Genomic DNA, 25737 nt, shown 5'->3' on the forward strand with positions numbered 1-25737 from the left:
CCCGCCCACCTCATCTCTCTTCCCATAATTCCTTCCTCACTAATTTCCCAGAAACCTGAGGACCTCAAACGCGGCGCTACACGCCCAGGGAAGTCAACCCATCCCCTCAGTTATTATTGGCCAGCTATTTTTAATCCCGCCCTAGAAGCGCAGGCTAAGGCATTTGATTGGGCATGAGAGTGGTCGGGCTCTGACGTCGATAGGGGGGCGTGGCTCAGGCTTTGCGTTCCACCCACGTCCCGCAGCACCATGTACCGCGCACTCCGGCTCCTCGCCCGCTCGCGTCGCCTCCTGAGGGCACCGTCGGCCGGCGCTGCAGTCTCAGGGGAAGCAGGCGCCCTCCCGCAGCGTGTCCCGAACGTCGCTCGAATGGTGAGCGAGCATCTCGGGCTGGGCCTCCCCGGGGTGACCTTCATGCGTGTCAGCGTGTCCCCGGTGTCCCCGCGGGCCGGGCCGGGCCTGGGCTCAGCGCCCGCACACATGCTCATCTTATCCTCCGCCCCGGGCGCCGCCTCCAGCCGGGTGTGCTGGGACTGCGGCCCCGCGGAGGGACGCGCTCCTGTGGGGCAGGATGGGCGGCAGGGCTGAGCTGCCCCAAGCGTGAGCTCGCAGAGGCCCTTGGTCTTGGACAAGTCTGGGGCCGTGCGTGCTTGGGGGAGGATGCCGGGTGGGTGGCGGGGCAAGAGGGGTGAGTTAGGATGCAAGGATACATGGATGCAGGAAGTGCGGGGAGGGAGGAGGGCACAGGGAAAGGGGCAGCCCTCTCCTTACCCAGGTGGCAGGCCCTGCTGGCCAGACACAGAGTGTCGCCTAGGCTGGGAACCCCTCGACTCTGGGTTCTTGGTCCACCAACGTGCACTCTCGTTCTTCCAGATCCTCCAAGTGAATGAAGCCGGTGTGTCTTTTGAACGGAAAGGCTTTTCTTCTTACGAATTTGACTCTTTAGCTTGTGAGAGTGCACGTGCCTTCTCTTCAAAACTTGTAAAACTCTGAAATCGATAGATACGGACGTAAGAAGGCTCAATCATGGCTGATGAGATTGCATAGGACCAAACTGTGTCCGAATCAATATTTTGTCAGAAAGACTGCTAAGGAACTTACAGGGCCAAATTTAAAGTATGACGTGCTTCGTTAAGTCACTTTTGTGTTTAGAGTGCTTTAGGATGCCTTATACGTGAATGTGTGTGGTTGGAAAAAGGCTGAGAAGTGAACCACTCTGGGGTTTAGTGTGCACTTTGCAGTGTGAGGTGATTTCAAATCCTGCTGCGGCTTTCAGGCAGGTTGTCTTTGTGCCTCAGTTTCTACATGCAAAATTGAGATAATTACAGAGGCTCAGCAAGACTGAACTTGGGAAAACACACATGCAGTAACATAAATCATGAAAGAAACTACAAAGTCCAGGCTGCCAAGAGTTCCTGGAACTTTTCTCTGGAGATTTTAATGCATTTAAAGATATTTTAGAGAAGAATAAATGTGAAAACGTAGCACTTCCTTGCTCTTAGGGTTGTAATGTCAGAAAATGGAATTAAGATAGTTTTCTTTTTCCATAGTTCCAAGGACATTTTCCCACATAACTCTCTTGTCATTTCCAACAATAATGCTAAGACAGCTTCTTCCCCTCTCAGTTACCCTAGTCTAGATGATCCTCACAGGCAAGCCCTCACAGGCTTGTCTTACTGGTGACTCTAGATCCTGTCAGGTTGACTGTATTAATCATCACACCTGAGGATAAAGGTAGAAAGTAGCTTTTGAAAGAGTTTGTTGTATGCTGAGATACTGCTGTGTTTGCTTTTGTTATACATTGGGTATGTTTTTAATGATCAAGATGGGATGCTTTGAAGTGTGTGCTGAGATTGTGATTTTAGCTACAGTTCACTTTTCAGCACTTTAAAATGTGGGTATCAGAATCCTAGGATGTGCCTCCATTGCTTCGTCTCTACGTTTGTGATGCTGTCCCATGGACCTACGGTTACCTGCATGTTAGCAGATGCTTGGCTATTCAATTATCCCTCTAAGCAATTAAACTTGATTTGAATTAATTTTCCTTTTTTTTTAAGATTTAAAGCTGAAGACATGACTAAAAGGAATCTTGCCCAGTATTTTTTATTCCAAATATTACACTAACCAAACCCATTTAGAAGATACATTGTTGATATGTAATAATGAAATTTTAGTAATTTTGAACACAGAAGGTGATCATAGAAATTTTAAACCTGAAGCTTAATTTCATAAAGCTTGCAGATGAAAGCTGGTCTCCCTTGAGATTCAACATTTTAGTACTATCTAAGAAGGTGAGGAAGACATGAAGGGCTGGTGTGGTTTGCTGCTGTTGTCATTTGCTGTTTGTTTTGAAGTGTATTTTAACATAAGGGTGCTTTTTAGGTTATCTGAAACAGAGGTTGTGGTATTTACTGTTTACTTGTACATCTCACCCTCTTGTCATTTCCAACAAGTCTGCTGATTTTGTTAAAAGTTGTTCCCTAGTGTTGAGAAATCCACATAACCCTGGATGCCCTGGGTTACCTGTTACTTAAAAGAACATCCCAGAGTTCACCTGAAGTGCGTCATTGCCTTCTTTCTGATTGGGGATTTGTAAATAAGATAGTGCATAATTGCTTAGAATTTAGAGACTGTTGGCAAAGATTAAATAAGCAGGGGGCAGAGGTGGCTGAGGGTCGAGTCCCTGCTGTGTGACTTCAGGAGGGAAGGTTTGATTCATGTTTTAGGGGTGCAGTATTGCATGATGGGATTGGAGCAGGTGCTTGAGGTACCTGTTCACACTGGGTGTGCACTCAGGAAGCAGTGAGAGGAATGCTGGTACTCAGCTTGTTTTATCTATTTGAAATTATTTTATATTTTATTTTTTAAATTAAAATGCAATTGTGTAATGTTCCCCTTCCCTTGCCTCGCTGCCAACTCCTCTTACATACCCGCCCTCTTGTCCCATCTCAGACTCATGGCCTCTTTTTCTATAGTGGTTAGTTAGTATGTGTGTCTTAGTTATTTTGCTGTTATGCTAAAACACCGTGACCAAGACAACTTACAGAAGAAAGGGTTTAATTTGGAAGCAGAGATAGCAAACTCAAATGGCGCTAGTCTTTAAGCTCCCTAGTGACACACTTCCTCCAGCAAGAGCACACCTTTTGAGCTTCCCCAAACAGGGCCATCATCTGGGGACCAAACATTCAAATGCCCAAGAATGAGGGGGGAAATTATATTATTATATTTTAACTAAACCTCCCCCAGTAAAGTTAGAGATCTCTTAATATTTCAAGAATATTCTGCTGAGATTATTCAAGTATTAAATATTTATCACTTACTCTTCAATATTGTATAAGCTTTATATTAAGATATTTCACAATAAATTTGTTGAGTATTTGTTAAATATTTTTTGTTAGTTTAAGTTGATGCACTTGATAGAATCCCAACTTCTCCATAAACAGGAGCCTTGGTCCCTGTTCTTACTCTACGTGACCTTCAAGATGTGGCTCCTGAGTCATAGAAGACTTGCATGCATGCGTTCATGCCCGTCTTTCTAGAGAGGCTCCCTAGCTTCCCTCAGATTCTGAAATGCTTCCATTGACCTAGAAGATGAAGAAGAGACTTAGCTGGTTTCCTCCCTGCATATTCACCAGGTTGACAGGTGAGAAAGGCTGACTTGTAGGTGGAGATCCAGCTGTTAAGTGGTTGTCTGCCTTCTAGTCTGAGCCATTCATGTTGTCACTACTGTCTAAGGCATAGTGACAGTTTCGCTAAGTTTTAGCTTTACTTAAGTAAATTTAAAAATCTCAAAATGTTTTTATACTTTTCAAAAGTTTCCAGTAAAATAAAATTTAAATGAGATCAGAATTGGTCAAATCTTGACTAGTGATAGGCACACTTTTTTTTTTTTTTGTATTTCAAAGACTTTCTGTGTTAACAGTAGGTTAACTTTAACAGTAGCTTTCTTTAATACCCGAATTTATGAATATTGATGTCAAATTTTTTAAAGAAAACTGAAAATGAGGAATAGAACAACCAGATGGAATTTTATGTTTTTATGATACTTTAAACATTTCTTTTTCTCCTTACAGCTGATCAGATTTTGTTTGCTTTGATCCTGGATTTCTTTCCAAGTTAAAATAATGTCTCATCCCTGTCTTTAGGCAAGCCAAAATTCCTTCCGTATAGAATATGACACCTTTGGTGAACTGAAGGTCCCAACTGATAAGTATTATGGTGCCCAGACCGTGAGATCTACAATGAATTTTAAGATTGGAGGCCCGACGGAACGTATGCCAGTAAGTGGCTTTGTGGAGATGTTGACTTAGAGCTAAGCTGTAGTCAGTCACAGGAATCATATTATTTTATAAATATTTTATAAAATTAAAACAAAGTTATGAGAAAACTATCTAAGTTTCTAAGGAAGTTCTCTTTCATTAAGATCCCAAGAAACTATTAAAGTTTTAGAATGCTATTGCTTTCAGCCAAGGCTTTGAATACTTTGTATTTTTAGCTGTTATAATTAAATATTATTTGCTGATGGTCTGTGTTAGTCATGGTTCTCCAAAGGAACAGAAGTGATTTTGTGTGTGTGTGTGTGTGTGTGTGTGTGTGCATGTGATTTATTAGACTGGCCCACAGGCTATGATCTGAGTAGTCCAACAATAGCTGACTGACTCCTGATGTAAAGGCCAAGGATCTGGTCCCATTCACAGCACTGGATGTCTCAGCAGTGCCAGTCAGCTGCTGGCTCCCAGGGAATTCCGGGAGAGCAGCTGGACTTCAGTCTGTGCTGGAATCCTGAAGAAGTAGGTCTAGTAGCCATGAGGGAACATCTCCGTGTTAGGATAGGTGAACTGCCAGTAAGAGTGGGGCAAACAGACAAAAAGCAAACGCTTCCTCCTTCCACGAGTTTTACATGGTCTCCCACCAGAAGGTGTGGTACAGATTTAGGGTAGGTTTTCTGATCTCAAATGATCCACCAAGAAAATCCTTTACAGTGCCCAGCTCTTTAGGCTTTAGGTGATTCCAAATGTTATCAAGTTGACAACCAAGGCAGACATTTTAAAGTTTTTTCTTTTTATTTATTTATTTATTTATTTATTTATTTATTATTTATTTATTTATTTAATTACTTTTTGTTGTTGTTCTTTGGGGGGGGCGAGGGGGTAGGATTTCACGGTTGGCAAACATTTTTATTTCATTTCTCAAATTCTCTTCTTCTTAATTGTCCTACTTGTCTTTTTCTCCTCCCTCTCTTTTTCCTCCTCTCTATGTAGCCCAGGCTGCCCTCAAACCCATGATTTTCCCTCCTGGCCTTACATGGGCTAAGGTTCCAGGTGCACAACAGCCATGCCCAGCTCTTTGTGGGTGTTCTGAAGTCATGCTAGAATGATGAAGTCAGGTTAGAATGATGAAATGATTGAATACTATTGATTTTAATACATATTGTGTAAAATAAACCCATACCTTACATATCCATCCATGTAGCATAGTTATTATTGGCATTGTCTTTATATGAACACTTCTGTGTGTGTATGTGTGTTTTGGTTATAGATTTGTATAAATGTATATAATCATCTAGATTCTGTTCTGTTGATTCACTTAGATAATTTCCTTTGCTTTCTAAACTTTTGAGGGTCATAGTGTTGGTACTATTTTTGCATAAACTAAATTTTCATGCTTATCTAAAATTGCAAATTTAAGGTATTTTTCTGATTAATTTTAGATCCCAGTTATTAAAGCTTTTGGCATCTTGAAGCGAGCTGCTGCTGAAGTAAACCAGGATTATGGTCTTGATCCAAAGATTGCTAGTGCAATAATGAAGGCAGCAGATGAGGTAGGAGGTGATAAGAGTGTTTACACAATGGCATCAAAGTCCTGAGGTTCACTGTTTGACAATAAGCTCTGCCTGCAGGAAGGGGCATTTTGAAGTCTTGGGTTAATGAATTTCAGGGTACGGTGGCAGCATTATTCAGAGGATTCAATATGGTGTTCAAAACATCTTGTGATGTCATTTCTCAGTAATTTTTATATCTTAAGTCTTTTTATTGTTTAAGGGGCTGGAGAGATGACTCAGCAGTTAAGAGCACCACTGACTGACTGCTCTTCCAGAGGTCCCAGGTCCAATTCCCAGCACCCACATGGCAGTTTCAGGGGATGCGATACCCTCACACAGACATACATGCAGGCACAACACCAATGCACATAAAATACAGAGAAATTAATGACAAAATTAAAAAGATGGTTTGAACTTTAGGGTCTTATGAATAAGCGATTTCTTTTTAAACTAGTTGATTATCTATCAACTAGTTTATCTATCTAGAATGTAATCTCCTTAAGCACTCTCTTGAGGAAGTGGTCGGAGGTGAGTTGAATGAAACATTGTGTTTACAATGTTGCCTTACAGTGTTTATGATGATGGGAAGGCTGGGCTTTCATCACAACAGCTTTGTGTGTAATTTGGCTACCTTAGTTATGTTACCAGTAATAGAAATTAGATATTAAAATTTGGCATAGAACAGAGCCTAAGCTTAGAGGAACATTCTTTTTTTTTTTTATTATTAGAAAGAAAATTATTTTACATGTCAATCCCAGGTCCCTTTCCCTCCCCTCCTCCCCTGCCCTAGAGGAACATTCTTTAAACATCTCAGGATCTTAATTTTAATGAGGAAAATAAAGTGGACAGAAAATGTGTGTTTCCCTGTGTACCCCTGCCCCAGCTTGGGTAGTAGAATCCACAAATGCTCAAGTTCCTTTTGTAAAACATGTGATAAAGCCTGGGCACTCCCTGTCATGTGTTTTGTTTCTCACTTACTCGAAATAGCAAGACTGTAAATATTGTGGAAGAGTTGTTAACTCTGTTCCTGTCAGTGAGGTACACATGCTTAGTACAACCGCAGTGTTTAAAAGGTTTCTAAAGAATGTTTTTACCTTATAGTTGTATAGAATGTTTTATCTTATAGTTGAATCTGTGAAGGTGGAGCCCACAGTTACTGAGGGCCTTCATGAACACACACCATTGCAGGGGAGAGGGAAGTGATGGAGTTACACTTTCCTTTGTTCTCAGAGTTCTCTAGGCAGATGACTGGTGGCGTTCATATACCTGGAAAAGGAGCCAGTTAATCAGGTTAATGGCCCTCTCAAATACATTCTGATCTTCTGTGTCATTTTATAGTGAAGTTAAATATTCATTATTTTAGGAAGCCTACAGTTTAAAAGCTTTCAAGTAAGTTAAGAATTAAAAAATCTCACAGGGCAGTGAGATGGCTTAGTGGGTAAAGGCTCCTGCTACACAAGTTCAAAGACCTGTTTGATTTCCAGAATCCATGTAAAGGTGGAAGGAGAGCCTTAACTCCACAAAGTTGTCCGACTTCCACACAAACACACTGTGGCATACCTGCACACAGAAAAATAAATTATAAGTTTCAAAGAGAAATCTGGCAGAAATTGGGGCAATTATGGGCAGGCCTTTTCATTTGGCAGTTGCTGCTCATTGAACATTTGTACTGTGAGGTAGCTCTTAGTAAACTCACATTACCAAGCCCTGGTTCATTATCACGCTGGCTGTGGCAGTAACATCTGTTGGATGTGCCTGCTGAGTACCAGTAATTAATATATCTGAAGACATCATACTAGCAGCTTCACAGGTGGTCCTCCAGTGCAGCAGGCAGCACAGGGAAACAAGAAAATGGCTTTCATTCAGTTTCTATCCGAAGCCAGTGAGTTGTCATCATTCAGAATATATATAGTTTGGTGTTTCAAAGTGACTGTAATTAGAAAAAGTGATGCCACAGATATTTAGGATTGTGCCATGGCTGCCTTTAACTGTCTTGAAATCATTAGCAAGCCATTAAACATATGAAACAACTGTCATCTTTTAATTAGTTTGAATGCAGAGCTTTACTCTTCCATGGTTATTTTAAACAGCTAAACAAATACCCAGTATTCCTTATTTTAAAAAGACTTAATATTTTCTTTCCTGCAGGTAGCTGAAGGTAAACTAAACGATCACTTTCCTCTGGTGGTGTGGCAGACTGGATCAGGAACCCAGACAAACATGAATGTAAATGAAGTCATTAGCAACAGAGCAATTGAAATGTTAGGAGGTGAACTTGGCAGCAAGAAGCCTGTGCACCCCAACGACCATGTGAATAAGAGCCAGGTGGGTGCATGCTCTCAGCTCCATCCAGATAGATTGACAAGCGTATGGGAGATGTGCTTGTAACTCAGGCATGTGCATTTTGACAAGGAGAGATTGTGTTCTTTACTAGAGAAGACTTTTAAGTTTGTTTTTTCCAGGAATCGTGACTGGTTTCAAACTTCCTACAACAATCACTGTTAGGACATCTTGGTTTAGTATATGTATACATTTTATTGTTCCATTTATTTAGAACTTTTTTTTTTTTTTTTTTTTTTTTGAGACAGACTTTCTTTGTGTAACAGTCCTGGCTGTCCTGGAACTCACTCTGTAGACCAGGCTGGCCTTGAGCTTACTGAGATCCACCTGCCTTTGCTTCCCAAGTGCTGGATTAAAGGTATGAGCCACCACTGCCCAGCTAGAACATTTTTTATTTAAAAATAGATTTGTAAAAATATTTTATTCATTTACCACCTTCCCGTAATGCTAATGTCTCTTATATCTGGCTTCAGTTTCTGGAACTAAGAAGTTGCTCTTGGCACAGTACTCTTATACAGGCTTTTTTCAAGATTTCCCCAATTTTCTACCAAGTTTTCACTTTGTGGTTTTGGGTTTCCCAAGGGAGGACAGGTTGTGGATATATAATCTGTAACAGTAGCAGTTACACTTGGTATGTAGGCAGAGGCTATGAGTTCTTAGGGGGACTCTCCCCAGAAGTGAGAGACCCTTCACACTACAACCTGTCGAGTATTTGGTGGCAGCCTGACTTGCCATGGTGATGTTATGTTTTATCACTGGTTGTAAGGTGATGCTACTAGTTGTCACCACCATTACATCATGTTTGTTTCCATGTCATATTTGTCATTATTTGTCCTCATTCCTGGTGTTACACTGGAGCATCCCTTCAGAGGAGAAGTAGAGGAGATTTGTGGATATGTGTTATATCCCCACAGAAGTTATCAGAGATATTGTAGTTGTGGTACCAATCTGTAGGAGCCCGTGTTTGTTTGTGCCCCACTATGAGGGGCCATCTGTATGAACCCGTCTTTGGGGGACTACAGTCAGATCTAGCCAATTTGCCCGGCTCATACCTGAGAGGGGGAGTGTGGATTGAGAAACAGCAGGTAAAGATACTATGGAAAACATAGAGACACAGAATAGAGTCAGGAGGGCAATCCAGTGAATACTGAACATACCAGATTTTTTCGTCAACATTCTTATATACCCCAACCAAAAAGGGGGAAATGACAAAAGACTTCTTTATCATGATACAAGGAACAAACAGATTTTCTTCCTTAATTCTCCAAACATTTAGTAAGCATGCCTTAGACTAAATCTCTTGTTATTTAGATAAGACATCCACTCTTTAGACCAAATGTCCTACAGTAGCTATGCCTTAGACCTTTAGGTCTTATGACTTTAACCTTGGAAAAGTAAGGATAGATTTGAACTCTCTGATCTTAAGCCAAGATGAAGCTAAGCCATTTTTATGGACCCTGACAAGATACCTTGAGACTGTGAAAATAACCTCCCCTTAACAAGGAGACAGCATTGTCAGTGACTCTTACCCATTGCCATATTTCTGTGGTAGTTTCTTGTTTTGTTTTATGGTGGTTTTTTTAGTTGTCTGCAGTGCTGGGGATGGAATCCAAGGCCTCAGCATGCCAGGCAGCTGTTCTACCACTGAGCCCACGTGTGGTGTCTTAGTAATGATTTCCAGTTTTCCTTCTTTTTGCATTGATTAATGGGAATTTTTCTGTAAAGAAGGTTTGTTCTCCCATTTTTTTGTTTATTCAGTCAAATGTAGCACTAAAATCACAGTGGCTTTCCATTCCTTCAGTTATAACCCTATATTTTGTTATTTATATTATTAAGATTGGGTTTGGGGGCATGCCACCATCTTTTTTCTCTGAATCCACACCCTTATGTTTTGTCATGGAAAGATATCTAAGACCACTGTGAGATATCCAAGCCCGTTATCATGTATTTTCCCTGCTCAGCTGTGGAACAGTCTTTATTTATTTATTTATTTTTTTTTTATTTAAAATGGAACTTAGGTGCTGGTCTAGTATTTTCAAGTATCAGAAACAAAGCTTTAGCTAGGTTGTGGTGCATTTCTTTAATCCCAGTCTGGTGAGGCAGAGGCAGGTGGATCTCTTGCATTCGAGTCCAGCCTGGTCTACAGACTGAGTTCTAGGACATTCAGGATTACTTAGAAAAACCCTATCTTAAAAAACAAAAAAAAGCTGGATGGTAGTGGTGCTCCAGCACTCGGGAGGCAGAGGCAGGCAGATCTCTGTGAGTTTGAGGCCAGCCTTGTCCACAGACTATGTTCCAGGACAGCCAGGGTTACACAAAGAAACTCTGTCTCAAACCTTGCCGCCCCCCCTCCCCCCAGGCAAAGTTTTTATATAGTTCATTTATAAAGTACTTTTAATATTCAGTATTGCCTTTCAGTGTGGTTTATTAAACATAATTTGTAGTCTGAAGTCTGCTTCAGAATGATGTAGTAGGATAAAGAAACAGGTGTCACAAGACTAAATGCACATTGCTGAATTTCTGCTTAGCTTTAGGTGCATGAGTGGTCATTGTAGTGTTCACTGAACTGTGTAAGTACTGTAAAAGTACAAGGACAGCTGTGTGCTGAGTGTGCACACCTGGCTATCAGCTTTATAAGTTCGAAATATTTTTCAGGTCATGTTATCTGCTTGACAGGTTGACTTATTTTTTTGGCTTTCTGCCTCACAGAATTTTTCTCATGATTACTAAATAAATGTTTTTTTTTTTTAATAAAAGAATGGCTGCATTCTAGGACACATTACTATCTTCAAATGTGCTTGTTAGCTCCTATGTCTACTGTCCTTTATTAGGGAGTACTTGTAATATATAGTGGGTTTAGTGTACTTAAGTTATAATATATATTATGCCCAGTGCACTTATATATGAGACAGTCCTGAATATGTACCTTATAGGAAGCCAGGTTGTTTTTTATTTCACCAGCTGACCTATTACTTACCATATCAACACTATTGTGTATGCTGGGTTTTGAATAGGCACCTAGTTGGTTTATTTTGAGGTCTTCTTTCCTTACCTCTGAGTTAATATCTTGTTTCTTTTGAAAATTCCCCACAGAGCTCGAATGACACCTTTCCCACAGCAATGCACATCGCCGCTGCGGTGGAAGTTCATGAGGTCTTGTTACCAGGACTACAGAAGTTGCATGATGCACTCAGTGCAAAATCCAAAGAGTTTGCACAGGTCATCAAAATTGGGCGAACCCACACGCAGGACGCTGTCCCACTTACTCTTGGGCAGGTACAAGAGTTTGACTCATTTTGTTCAGTTTAGGGATTGATACAAATTGTCTATGTTTTCCCTCAAAATTAAAAGGCCAACTTTTTAACAACAAAGATCAGGGTTGATCTTCTGAATTAACCAGTCAGCAACTTTTAATATTGTCCCCATGAGATGAGAGCATGCTGGCAGTGAACTGGACTCAGCTGAACTACTGGGTTCAAGTTTTGCTCTGCTGTAGACCAGTTACATGACTGTAGGACAGTTATTTAGCTTCTCTGTGCCTCAGTTTCCGGGGTAATAAAGTAAAGAGAATGCATAGTTGTGAGGCTGTAGTGATTGATTGACGGAAGAGTGTTTAGAACCGTCTTGGGTACATAGCCATCATCATCATCGTCACTGCATGGTCATGATTGTGTCATTTGTCTCACCCTAAATCAAGAGGTTATTTAATTAAAGCAGATTTTTAAAAGTAATTAAGGGAGGCTGGTGTTACCCTTTACAATGATTTTGACTGCATTGGAAGAGATACTACTTTTCGGGAGACCAGAAAGTACTTTTATGTTTCTGTACCAGTAGCTGAAGGGAGATCTAATAATGTGCATTGCAAAGAAACAAGAGGGAATTCTTGACAGTGTAGTGATATTTATGATTTATTAAACTTTGACTGAGTATTCAGAAAAGCAAAGTCAGCCACAAGCCATAGAAGCCAGGCACACACTTTTAATTCCAGCAGCCTGAAGTAGGAGGAGTCACTCACTACACTTAGTTCTTTACATAATTTCTAAGGAGGAGCAATATATGCAATTCAGTTTCTAAGTTTTACTTTCTTTTCTTTTGGTATGTTGTATGTTGAAAGCCACAATGCCAAAATTCAGTTAGTCTTCTGTAGGAAATCATCACACTATTCATCATGACAGGAATTCTATTTTTTTTTTTTTTTTTTTTTTTTTTTTTTACTTTATGAGAACATGTATACTTGTTTTGATTGGAATTGTCTTTTGAGTTTTTGCAATTTTCAAAATCTATGCTCTAACTGTATACTGTTGATATGTATGTGTCACATGGGGGTAAGGGGAGAGAAGGGGAGACGGGAGATAAACAAGAAAAAGTTAATGTTTCATGAATTATATCTACCTTTGAAGTGTTTTGTTTAGAATGTAATCTCCTGTCTTAATTAGGAGTTCTATTGCTGTGAAGAAACATGGCAGCTCCAATAAAGGAAAACATTGAATAGGGTGGCTTACAGTTTCAGAGGTTTCGTCCATTATCCTCATGGTGGGACATGGTGATATGCAGGCAGACATGGTGCTTGAGCAGGAGCTGAGAGTGGAGAAGGAGCCACATCTTGATCCTAAGGCAACTGATCTGAAACACTGGACATAACTTGAGCATATGAGACCTCAAAGCCCGCCTCCACAGTGACACACTTCCTCCAACAAGGCCACACTTATTCTAAAGCCATACCTCTTAATAGTGCCACTCCCTATGAGCTTATGGGGGCCAGTTACATTCAAACTACCACAAACCCCACTAAAAATATTCAGTTTTTCAGTACTTTCAGGTGGGAGAAAAGATTTAGCTTATCTGTATATCTTAATTTACACAGATAAGCCCCATTATAAAATACAAAGGGTATAACATTTGTGTGTTTTTTTTTTTTTTTTTTTTTTTTTTTTTTTTTTTTGGCTTCTTCAAGACAGGGTTTCTCTATGTGGCTATGGAGCTTTTCCTGGCACTCACTCTGTAGACCAAGCTGGCCTCGAATTCACAGAGATCTGCCTGCCTCTGCCTCCTGAGTGCTGGGATTAAAGGCGTGCACCACCACTGCTCAGCAGGCATAAAGTTTTTATCTCTGCATAATTATTAATATTCACAATGCTCAAAACATGACAGATTGAGGTTGCTTTAAAGTGTTGTAGTGTGGAAAGCAGCGTGACATGGAAGCAGAATGACAGTGAACAGTGGAGCCATGAACCTGTGCCCTTATGGCCTCCTCAGGCCGCTGAAGGAGTTGTTTCACTCTCAGAGCCCTGTGAAGGAGGTGCTTGGGTTCCCTCTCAGGTCTTTCAGCTGAAATTGTATAGAAAACATTTCCATTTTCTTTTTTCTTTGGGGAATATTCAGATTGGGAAGGGGATCAGTTTATTGGGTGGATAGCAGGTAGAGCCGTTGTTTAATGTAGTGGAACTGTTCTTTTTTAAGTTTATTTCATGAGCTGTTTTCTTGACTATTAAAACGTTAAGTTATAAACAAACTAAACTGCATGTTTTTGACTTACATTGTCCTGCCTTGTAGATTTGTATCCCTTCCTCCTGTCTCTTAATTCATCATGTGAATGAATTAACACTGAGTAGCATATAATTTAATATTCTGAAGTGTATTCTAAAAGCTCCTATTTTAATGCCATCCTAGTAAGTGGTATACTGTTAGGAAGTTTGTTCTTACTGTGAATTTTCTTTTGCAGGAATTCAGTGGTTATGTTCAGCAAGTTCATTATGCAATGGCGAGAATAAAAGCCGCCATGCCAAGAATCTATGAGCTCGCTGCTGGAGGCACTGCTGTCGGGACAGGTTTAAACACCAGAATCGGCTTTGCAGAAAAGGTGGCTGCCAAAGTGGCTGCACTCACAGGTTGGGACTGCATGCATTACTGCTCATTTTCTTCATGCCAGCTTATACATTGTCTAGATGTTTCTAGGCTTAAAAAAATTTAGGAGTAACATGTTCCCATTAAACATGTGTCCATTTTTGAAATTAATCAAGTTCGTTGTAATTTATAAGACTTCCATGTAAGAGTTTTTAGGCATGCAATTATAATTTATGTGATAGCTTTGCTTGCTGTCTGGTAGAAGTCATTCCTTTCCTTTCAAAGGGTTTTAAGTACAGTTTTCAAAGAAAGTAGAAACAGTTGACTGTTGAGAAACCTACCAAATGATAACTGTGCTGTAAGCTTAGTATTTTGTATGTTACACTGTGATATTTCTTAGCCTTAACATCTTTAAAGTGTTGTCTTCGCTCTTGTACAGTACTATAATCTGAATAATAATTACTGTTATAGTTAGAGCCAGCTTGTCATGTCTAGAAAAATAATTAAGATACAGATATTACCAGAAGGTTAGGGCAGTGATAACTATATAATATGTACCACAGTCTAGTAGGTGAGTTTTTAAAATATTCATTTATTTTTTATTTACTTATTTACTTATTTATTCTGTCACCTATCCATCTATTTATTATTTGTTTTTTGCTTTTTGTTTGTTTGTTTTTTTTTTTGAGACTGGGTTTTTCTGTGTAATAGTTCTGACTGTCCTGGAATTTGCTTTGTAGACCAGGCTGGCCTCAGACTCACAGAGATCTATATCCCTGCCTCTGCCTCTGCCTCCTGAGTGCTGGGATTAAAGGCGTGTAAATTTTTAAAGTTTCATAAATGTATACAATGCATCTTGACCATATTTAGCTCCCATCTCCCAGCCCTCTCCAGATATGTCTCCCTTCCAACTTCAAGTTCCTACCTTCTCTCTCTCTCAGCATCTGTCCCCAAGTTCAATTTCTGCTTCCCTCATATACATGGGTATGGGGTTATCCACTAGGTTTTGGCAGCCTACTAGTAGCTATTCCCCAAAGAAAAGGAACCCTCCTTCCTCCAGCAGCCAGTATCTGGAGTATCTCCTCAGGTGGGGGTGGGATTCATGCAGGAACTTTTAACTGGCTTGACTTTGTGAGATACCCATAGCTGGTGTTGCTCACGTATTCAGGATCCTTGTTGTGTCCAAAGGACAGCATTTCACAGCACTTCTCCCCATCTCCCAGCTCTCCATTCTTCCTGCCTTTTCTTCTGGGATGTCTTTGAACCTTGGCTTGGGGTGATAGAGAAGTGCCTTCTGTGGCTGAGCACATGGTCGCTTATCCTCTAGCTGAGTTGTTTTAAAAATCACGTTTGAATAGAAAGGAACTGTGTTACACAGTTACACAGACTTCAGAATCTTTGTTTGTGGAATGGAAGCACTGAGACCACAGCTTATCTGTGTTCCTATTTTCTCAAGTAGAACAGACTGGAGTAGACAGAGATTTTTTTTAAGATTTATTTTATGTATATATGACGACTCTGTCTGCATGCACACCGTTACACCAGAAGAGGCCATCAGATCCCACTAGAGATGGTTGTGAACCACTGTGGTTGCTGAGAATTGAGCTCAGGTCCTCTGGAAGAGCAGCCTGTGCTCTTAACTGATCTCTCCAGCCCGTAGACAGAGATTTTAAGCAATAAGATCAGAGAGTGAATTTCACAGTTCTCATCCTTACTTGAGTGTAGTTTGGCCTTCTTCGAAGTGCTTGTTTAAAGAGTCATGTTAAGCCCTTTGGGATGTCTTAAAGCAGTGTTGACACAGCTTGACTCTTAAGCATTTTCCTCAAGTGAAGATTTGCATTTTTCATTTATTATTGGTTTCTAGATGGTTATAGTAGTGAAACTCAAGCTCGGCCAACACCATGCACATGCTAGGCAAGCACTGTCACTGAACTGTGCACACAGCCCTCCGTTCTAATTCGCTTTGTGAACACTGAACTTTGTTTAACTTACTTAGGTTGATGGCATGTTTACTCTTCCCTGCTTACCCTCAGAACCCTTTCCTTCCTGCAGGCTTGCCTTTTGTCACTGCCCCAAATAAGTTTGAAGCTCTGGCCGCTCACGATGCCCTGGTGGAGCTTAGTGGAGCCATGAACACCACTGCCTGCAGCCTGATGAAGATAGCAAATGATATCCGCTTCCTGGGTTCTGGTCCTCGGTCAGGTTTAGGAGAGCTGATCTTGCCTGAAAATGAACCAGGAAGCAGCATCATGCCAGGTAAGCACACAGCTGATTCTGGAGCTGGAATTGACTAGATCCCAGGGACCCGTAACCACAGAACATGCCTTTTCATTTACTGCCATCCCTGAAGTGATGGGGACAGGTGGGGAGCACTTGTTTCATGGTGTCCATGTGGATCATTGCAGAACTTTTGGGAGTGTCACTTACCAAGTCAGGAAAATGACATGAGTTAGTATCATGTTGAGGTTTTCATACTGGAACCTTCGTGATAGTTGTAAGAGAATGGCAGGGTAAAACAATTAGCCTAGGTTGAATAAATATGAGCCCCCCTACTAAAGTCCTTGTGTCATGATTTGCCTCAGATTAAAAGGAAGTGACAGTCACTAGAGTGTGGGACGTGAACATAGTTGGGCAAACCGACATTTAAGGGAGTGACTAATGAGTTGCCTTTCTTTGGAGAAATGTCTTGATACTGGGCTTTACTCATTTGGCATTTTACTGGTGACTTGGGATAGAGACGAGGAACACTTGCTAATCATTTAGTCAATAGCAAAGGTTGAGGTGGCAGTAGGTTGTAGAACAGAGTCAAGATTCACAAAGACTCTCTGGAGACCAGTTGAGCTGTACTAAAATGGACAAAGTGACTTTCAACAGTTTACTCTATAGAAAATGCTTTCACTAGACTTTTTTTTCTTTATGTTTTTTTTTTTTTTGGAGCCTATCCTGGCACTCGCTCTGGAGACCAGGCTGGCCTCGAACTCACAGAGATCTGCTTGCCTCTGCCTCCCGAGTGCTGGGATTAAAGGCATGCGTCACCAATGCCCGGCCTAGACTTTTAACTATATATGTGTACATAGACCAAAAGATCTCTATTTGCAGTAGTCTGTGTTGAAAATGACATGTAGATTTGGTTGGTTGCAAATTTAAATAATTGTTTGAAGGAGAAACGGAGCCAGGTGTGGTAATGCATGGGGTTAATCCTGGCACTAAGGAGGCTGAGGCAGGAAGGTTATGAGTTCAAGGCCAACCTGGGCTACAAACAGTATTTTCAGGCCTGACTGGGCAACTAAAGCCAAAACCTGTTTCCATAATAAAAAGCAAATAGAAGCGCATGTGTTCTCTCACGCGGGATAGAAGGGTCTAAGTGTGCATCTTGGGCTTGGGCTTATAAAGGAGGGTTGCTGAGCTAGAGCCCTGGCATCTCCCCCAGAGAAGCCTGCCCTTATTTATTAGCTTTGCTAACTCTTTTCTTGGCTGTCACCCTCTTGGAGGGTGGAGTCTATGTCTTTTTAATTGTATATTTCATGCCTGGTTGCATAAATGTCTCCATAGGAGGAAAAAAAGCCATAAAGATGGAAAACCATATGTAGGTGCAGCTTATCATTAGTTCTCATTGAGTGATTTTCTGTGACTTTGCTTCCCTGTTTCTTTGATATTTTTGTATGTGTGTGATATTGGGGGTTAAACCTAAAGCTCCCTCATGTTAAGCAAGATTCTGTCCTTAAGATGTATCCCTAAAATTGTTTGTATGTTTTGAGTCAAGATCTCACTAAGTTGCCTAGTCTGGCCTTGCCTCAGGTAGTCCTTGAACTTGGAATCTTCCTGCCTTAGCCTCCTGAGTGACTAGAATTTCAGTCTGTGTCTCAACTTTGTTCCTTTTTATGTCTTTATTTAATAATGTTACATTTCTTTCTTTGGTATAAAAAACAGTTGTAAGTGATATGGGAAACCATGAGCCTATTTGATGAGATTCTGCACTGGTTTTCTCAAAGGAAAGGTGAACCCTACTCAATGTGAAGCAATGACGATGGTTGCAGCCCAAGTTATGGGGAATCATGTTGCTGTTACTGTTGGAGGCAGCAATGGACATTTTGAGTTGAACGTTTTTAAACCAATGATGGTAAGCTTTCAATTTGCTGTTTAGCAACTTTTTATTGAAGACTAATTGCCAGTGCTCTTGTCTTTCCTGAAGGTTTCTGAAGCGTCCACATTAGGTAGTTGTGTGGTGTCTGTAGCAACTGGAAGTCAAGTGTACCAAATTGTTACTGGGATAACTTGAGATACTAGGATTGGATCTCACTCAGTTCAAGTGATCTGATAGCTTTCTTTTTTAAGTAGAAGAAAGAAATCTGGAAGTAAGATGGGTTTTTTGTCTCCTCCCACTATGGGTGCCAAGAGTTAACAGTCAGTTTAGGTCTGCTCAGTTTAAAAAGACGCCTTCCTTACAGCCGTCCCTGCTCAGACTGCTGCTATGTGCCTTCTTCCTTCAGATGTGGATGGCAAAGACTGACACGTTGTCTCGTTCTTTTATGGTTTGATCACTGTGGTCCAGCCTCAGCCCTTTCACACTGCTTGCATTGTTCTCCATCGTCAGTGACCTTTTCCTTCCAGCGGACATGTTGACTGTCTCTCCATTCCTTCAGGACTTTCTCTGTCCTCAACAAGGCTTTCTTTAATTTCCTTCTGCCTTTTTCATGTACCTTAGAAACTGTCCACCAAACTTCTCCTTTTTCCTACATCATTCCAAATATGGAACAACCTGTGTCAACCTGTGTGCCCGTACCTGAGCTTCAGACAGCCAAGCTGTGTCACCTTTAAGTCCTTCATTTATACAGTGCTGAATATGAAATACACTAGAGACTATATCTTACTGGTTTGTGGTGTAAAATCTAATTGATAAGAATATGCAAATAGCTTAGTACATTGATTGAAGTTTCACTTTGGATCACAGAATTTTAGTTGTTCACAATAAAACAATCAACATAATGAGGGTTTTGGTTTTTGCCCTTACGACATGCATATTCTGTTGGGATTGGTAAATAAAAGACTGGCCAAAGTGACCTTTAGATCTATGTACTGTATACCCAACAGTTAATACTAGCTGCCTGACATATATAGAAGTGTAACAACTGTTTATTGTTAGATTTTAAATCATTATTATGTCTTAAAAGTAATGCCGTCTTATTCCTTTGTAAAAATCAAGGGAAGAAAACAGTTTGGTAGAGAGTCTTTCCATCTCATAGAGTAAAAACTACTATGTGAGCCTGAGAGACAGGGAAAACATTGGGGTGAGGGGTAGACCTAATTGAGGAAAAAAAAGTTTGACTTCAATTAGAAAATCAAGGTGATATTTAATTTATAATTAAGTCATTGGAATCAAATTAACCTTTAATGTCTAGCTTCTGTTAGTCCATTGGTGGAAGTATAGCTTTAGACAGAGGTATGTATATATGGGAAGTTTGCTCAAGAAACAGGTGTTAAGTACCAATTGGATTTATATGATCTTAAACTGTGGGTGATGTTACTTTAAAATGATCCTGGAATGTTTGTTCCATTAGGCATAAAATCAGAGAACCCCCCTCCCCCCCTCCAAAAAAAAAAAAAAAAAACAGAGCAACATTTAGCAACTATCCCAGGCCTTTACGCCTCTGCACATCCTTCCCCTTCGTGGATGAGTGTTCATCCAGCTCTGGATGTCCACTTCTGTGTTTTGTAGGACTCCTCCTGGATTGTGGATACAACACCTCACCTGTTTTGCATGTTCACTGTGGGTTGTCTTGTGTTAGTTTCCACCATGGACTGTCTTTTATTAGTTACTCACTTTGGGCTGTCTTGAATTAGTTACCCACCATGGGCTGTCTTGCATTAGTTATCAGTTATTGGTTCCCTTGTGTTAGTTGTTTGATGTGGGCTCTTGTGTTAGTTATACATTGTGGGCTGTCTTGCATTAGTTATTCTCCTGTTGTCCATCATGAACTATCCTGTGTTAGTCACTCACTGTGGGCTATTTTGTGTTGGTTATTCACCATAGACTTTTCTATCATTTTTAGATTTGCAACTTTGTGTTTTCAGCGCCTTCCTTTCTCACTTGTCTTCTTGGGTATATACTGCAGGATTTGCAGGAGGGATACATGGTTATGGGATCACATATCCAACATGGAACATCAAATAATGCATGTTATTGCACAAAAGCAAACCAAAGTAAACTGGGGCTTAGAAATGATTCTCTTTCCGTCTTCCTCTGTGTTTCTCTGGCAGATTAAGAATGTGTTACACTCAGCCAGGCTGCTGGGGGATGCTTCAGTGTCCTTCACAGAAAACTGTGTGGTGGGGATCCAGGCCAACACAGAGAGGATCAACAAGCTAATGAATGAGTCTTTAATGTTGGTGACAGCTCTTAATCCCCATATAGGTAAGTTTGGAGGATAATGCCATTTTGAAAACAGCATTTAAAAGTGAAATTAAAAAAAAAAAACCTTAAATTAAAAAAAAAATTTGTGTGTGTGTGTGTGTGTGTGTGTGTGTGTGTGTGTGTGTGTGTGTATGTGTGTATGTGTATGTGTGTGTACATACATATATGGCATGGTGTATATGTGTGTGTCATGTTTTCTCTTTGTATTATGCTGGTCCCAGTTAGAAGTCTTGTCAACAAACACCTTTATCTGCCGAACCATTTTGTTGGTCTCCAAAATTTCAAGTGACTTGTTTTTTTGAACAGGGTTTCAGGTATATATATAGCTTTGGATGACTTTGAACTCTTATTTAAAAAATTAAATTAAAAAAAGAAAAACTTTTACATTTCTGTGTGTGTGTGTGTGTGTGTGTGTGTGTGTCTGTCTGTCTGTCTGTCTGTCTGTCTGTCTGTCTGTCCATCTGTGCCATGGGATACACGTAGGGGTCAGTGAAAGGCTTGCAGGAGTCAGTTTTCTCCTTCCATCATGTGCATCTGTGGGATAGAACTCAGAGGCTGCCTTGAAACACTAAGGTCTCACAGTAGCCCTTATTTCATGTTAATGGACTCAGATGCTGGGTGCTGCATGCAGTTGGAGAGGGTTATCTGGGAGACCCTCTGCTGGTAATGTCACTAGGTGGCACTGCCTGATTACCAATGGTGAATGGACTCATTTGGTTTTTCCTTTTCTAGGTACTATGTAATTCTTGGATTTTGTTTTGTCCAATTCAGATATGGAACGTTACTAATTAAGAGAAAGGCTAAATACTGAATGCTTTTTCTGAAATTATCCTTTGTGTTCCTCGTCTTTTCCAGATTGTAATTGCTTTTTTTTTTTATACAGACTTAGATTGCAGGCTGGGCACCACCACCCAGCCCATAAGGCATTTGCTCTGGTTTCTTCAGGTTGAGGCAGTCACTGTGTTACATTCCCTCGGCTGAGCAGATGACTTTGGACTGTTTTTAAATGAGTGATGGTGCCGTTATGTGGCATGATAGAGTTTCCACTTTAGAATGTTCTATAATCCTGAGCTTTTGGAGCAGCTTTTATGCATGGGTTTCTACTTTTATAAAGCTGTTTAAATGTTTTGACTGATTTAAAATTGTTACACACCAGTATTCACCTGGAAGGGTGCAGAGCAACCCCAAAGGCTCACGTGACAAACACTCCATCGGACACTTGTAGGTTAGAGACACTGTCTAAGCAGAATTACTGGGAAGCTTCCTTGGACAGATCCATCAAGGCAACATCTCTGGCAAGTGTGCCTCATGAGTGAGGCCTGGTCATGGGCTCTCTCAGTGGTCCCGTGATACAAGAAGCTGGTGGCTGATGGTGTTTTGTGTTTGTGAGCAGGGATGCTTATGCTTTCGTCCTCGTTCACATAAAAAGTACCTAAGACAGCTGGACCCAAGAATTTAGTGTGAACATCTGGTTACTCCATGCCAGCTCAGTGAACGTTCATAGATTCAGCTAAGAATGAAGTCATGCAAGCCCATTTTGGTTACATCCAGACATGTACCACTTTACCACCTGGTTATCTTATTGCCCCAGCAGGCTCCACCCCTTTGGTCATAGTTCTTGAACTTTTAAGTTTCATTTTTGTATTCTCTCATTGCTTTTGCCTTCTTTCTTTTTAAAACTATCAATTTTTAAGGTCAAAACAACATTGAGAACTTCCCAGTGTTAGTCTTCATTTAAAAAGCAGATGACTCTGAAGTAAACCAATGCCTATGATGTTTCCTTTTGTTTTGTTTTTGAGACAGGCTTGTTGAGTAGCCCAGGCTGAGACTCACGGTCATCTCCTGGATGCTAGTATTTCAGTGCATTGGGTTGCCTGGGTTCCTTTTTCCAAATACATATCTCTACTAAAACTTTCCCTTTTTATCCTTGTAATATCTAAGCAGACGCCAGGGAATGGTACCCTGTTCCTGCCTCAACAAGGACTGCCAGCTCTCCCTCCATAGGCAGTTTCAGTGGCTGCCTGTTAAACATCTGTCTGCTCTGCAAGCCTGCCACAGTTAAATGTTAGTGCTGCCTTAGAAAGATAATTAGGGCCAGATATGGTGGCACACGTCTTTAATCCCAGCACTCAGAAGATAGGGACAGGCAATCTCTGATTTTGAGCCCGGCCTGGTTACAAAGCCAATTCCAGGATAGCCACAGCTGCACAGAGAAATCCTGTCTGGGGGTTGGGGAGAGTAACTGTGGGACAACAAACCCAAATGTGAATTTTTATACCATGGTACTTTATTTTCAATTTTTTATGCTCTCTTTTCATTATTGGTCCACTTCAACATAGGAACAAGTCTTGCATAAAATGAGGTATGCTTAAGTCTATTTCCTAGGGTAATCAAGGTCAGATTCTATAGAAGACATGACAGTGATTGGCTTTAGTTTTAAAATAGAATGTGTCATTTCAGAGAGCCGTAACATCAGTATCAGTAAACAGTGTGGTTGCCTGTTGTTTTAGAAAATTTCACTACTAATGTGTGTGTTGTGTGTCTTCTCTGCAGGGTATGACAAAGCAGCGAAGATTGCCAAGACAGCACACAAGAAAGGATCAACCTTAAAGGAAACGGCTATTGAACTTGGCTATCTCACTGCAGAGCAGTTTGATGAGTGGGTGAAGCCCAAGGATATGCTGGGTCCAAAGTGACTTAAATAAATTTATATTAAAATAAACTTGTATGAAATTTAAAAAACAAGGCTCTGCTTTTAGATAAAAATGAGAACTCAAAAAAGGAAACTCTGTGGACTTGAACTGACCATTTGCATGATGCTCCAGGGCCACAGTAAACTAAATAAGTGCAAAATGATTTCTTAAAATAAAGAAGAAAACAAAATAATTTTTATTTTATGCTAAATAACAGATAATCAAAGCTCTGATATCTGTGCATATGTGTTGGTCACTTCATGAACTTTTTAAAAGCGCCCCATCAGTTTTTAAGGTTTTGGTTTATGGCTGGTAGTATTTTAATGAAGTTCCCTGAGAGTAAAAAGTACTTGTTATTGATTCACAAATCATGTCTCCAACCAGCTTGAATTTTCCTGGGCTCTCAGAGCTTAAGCTGGCCAAACCCTTTTGTGTAAGGATATGTATATGTATATGTGTAGTGTGTGTGTGTGTGTGTGTGTGTGTGTGTGTGTGTGTGTGTGTGTGTGTGTGTGTTAGTGTCAGGAAATAGGATCAATTGAAACCTGGGACATATACATGCTATAGTACAGATAGTTATAAAGACTGGTATGTTTGGGCCAAGAATCCTTTAATATTTGTTGTTGGGAAAGTAATTATACCACCAATTCTTCCGTGTCAGTTTAAAGTCATTGTCTATATAGAAGCAAAAAGTAACTAAAACTACTAGAAATGTTATGGAAGATGAATTTTTATTATTTACTTCTCTGGTGGTGCTGGAGGTGGAATCCAGGTCCTCACACATGCTGGGCACTCCACTGTTGAGTTCTAGCCCTAGTCTTCTTTTTACGTTTTTCACACTTGCCCTCATGAAGTTACCCAGTTTCCTTGAACTGTCTGTGTAGTCCTGGCAGGTGTTGTCCTTGCAAACCTCCTTTCTTGGCCTCCTACTCTAGGATTATAGGACAGACCTCAGCTTGCTGAATTCTAATTTGTTAACGCTTGAATGGACATTACATGTTTTCTTTATTTTTATGTGTCTGGGTGTTTTCCCTGCATGTATGTCTGTGCATCGTGTGCATGCTTCCTGCCCTAGAGGCCAGAAGAGGCCAGATTCTCTGGGACTGGAGTTACTGATGTTGTGAGCCACCGTGTAGTGCTGGGAAATTGAGCCCAGGTTGTCTGCAAAAGCAGCCAGTGCTTTTTATTTTTCCAACTTTAGGCAGTTTTAGTATAAAGAGCTTCAGATTTTTTCTTATATAACTCCCAAAAAGTAAGGATGTACTTACTTGTTTGTGTGTGTGTGTGTGTGCGCGTGCATGCGCACGTGCTCTGTGTTCTTTCTTAATGTGGGGGATTGACCCTGGGACATCAAGCATGCTAGGCAGGCTTTACCGCTGAGATACTTTCTTACCTATAGTGCTATCTTTGCCTGTGATAGTAAGATGTTGATACTATAATACTTGTACAGCTTGCTTCTAAGAAGGGTTTTGAAATTAATAAAAATCAATTACATTGTATAGCAACAACAAACAAACTTGCAAATAACTGGTAGTTGTGACAATTGATCTTTAGTTGTGACATCCGTATTTGCTTGGATGTTGATGTCTACCTTGGCAGGCTGTCACTTGAGGGCTTGTCTAGAGACAACTATTTAGGTAATATAGATAATAGCACATCAGGTTCCCAGCTTCTCAAATAGCATTTGTATGACTGACTCAGCCCAGCGTATGACAGGCCAAAGAATCCTTTGAATTGACAATCATTTCTGATGGTGCTGAAGCAAAATAGTACAGGATGATGTCATGGGAAGAAGGCTTAGAATTCTCTGTTGGATCCTTGAATTGAAGGTTAACTTCATGTTTCCACTGGGAAACTTGTCTGCTGGAGGCATCTAGCAAAGTCTACACAGACATTTAGGTGTCACAGCTGTGGAAGGAATTTTAACTCGTTGAAGCCAAAGAGATTGCCAAACACAATGCACAGGAGAGCCCCCTCCAAGGGCATTTTCCAGCCCTACGACCATTCAGCTAGGTTTCACTTCCCTGCTCCACTCCATGGTGCTAATAGGAAAGATTCTCTTCCCAGTAAAGATAGGCAGGTGGGGAGTGGTGGCTCCTGCCTTCAATCACAGCAAGACTGTCAGATGTATGAGGAATTTTGGGTTAAGAGGCTATAGAAAGGAAATCTTTGTGTTGCTGGGACAATGGATGCTGGTTAGCCAGAACTGAAGAGTCAGCTGTGATTAGTAAGAGGCCAGCATCACGGAGGAGAAGTCTCCTGGGGAATATTTCCTGAGTCAGCAGAAAGTAGTTGTACTCCTGAGGGGCCCTAGGCCACAACTCAGTCTGGCAGCTAAATTTGGAAAATAAGGAATAAAAGTCCCCCACATAGTATTGGTTTGGGTGTTACATAAGCAGGATTTTAAGGTCCATTGAAAGAAACTGAGGCTTGGCACCATGTGGCAGGAGTAAACTCCAGCAGAGAAGCCTGGAAGACATTGGTGAGGGTGCAGGCTCAGTTGCCGTGGAGAACCCAGCATATTGGAGATGCCAGGACCATGGGATGACCAACAAGGACAGTGGCAGGTGTCAAGTGGAGTCAGCCTGTGCCTATCAGACAAGCTGTATATACTTTGAATGACAGAA

General features: G+C 40.8%; 1 protein-coding gene across 2 annotated transcripts; it reads left to right on the forward strand.

Annotated features, from left to right (window-relative positions):
• Positions 1-212: 212 nt before the first annotated feature.
• On the forward strand, positions 213-23159 carry Fh (fumarate hydratase). 2 transcript variants are annotated; one of them, XM_027418901.2, is made up of 11 exons: positions 241-372; positions 3444-3643; positions 4146-4280; positions 5711-5821; positions 7970-8146; positions 11255-11437; positions 13884-14049; positions 16058-16261; positions 17998-18125; positions 20264-20417; positions 22971-23159. In XM_027418901.2, the coding sequence occupies exons 3-11, from the start codon at positions 4242-4244 to the stop codon at positions 23111-23113; spliced, it is 1305 nt and encodes a 434-aa protein (XP_027274702.1). In that variant the 5' UTR covers positions 241-372; positions 3444-3643; positions 4146-4241; the 3' UTR covers positions 23114-23159. The 2 variants fall into 2 exon arrangements, with proteins under 2 accessions (XP_027274701.1, XP_027274702.1); XM_027418900.2 differs by lacking the exon at positions 3444-3643 and having other exon boundaries at positions 213-372.
• Positions 23160-25737: the final 2578 nt, after the last annotated feature.

The sequence above is a fragment of the Cricetulus griseus genome, chromosome 5, assembly GCF_003668045.3.
Source record: "Cricetulus griseus strain 17A/GY chromosome 5, alternate assembly CriGri-PICRH-1.0, whole genome shotgun sequence".
Taxonomy (NCBI): Eukaryota; Metazoa; Chordata; class Mammalia; order Rodentia; family Cricetidae; genus Cricetulus; species Cricetulus griseus.

Excerpts from the sequence above, each read along its gene's own strand:
- Fh (XM_027418900.2), top strand. The coding sequence starts at position 250 with ATGTACCGCGCACTCCGGCTCCTCGCCCGCTCGCGTCGCCTCCTGAGG. Across the intron at positions 11,438-13,883 it reads TCCCACTTACTCTTGGGCAG|GAATTCAGTGGTTATGTTCA; the intron begins GTACAAGAGTTT and ends TTTCTTTTGCAG. Across the intron at positions 18,126-20,263 it reads ACGTTTTTAAACCAATGATG|ATTAAGAATGTGTTACACTC; the intron begins GTAAGCTTTCAA and ends TTTCTCTGGCAG.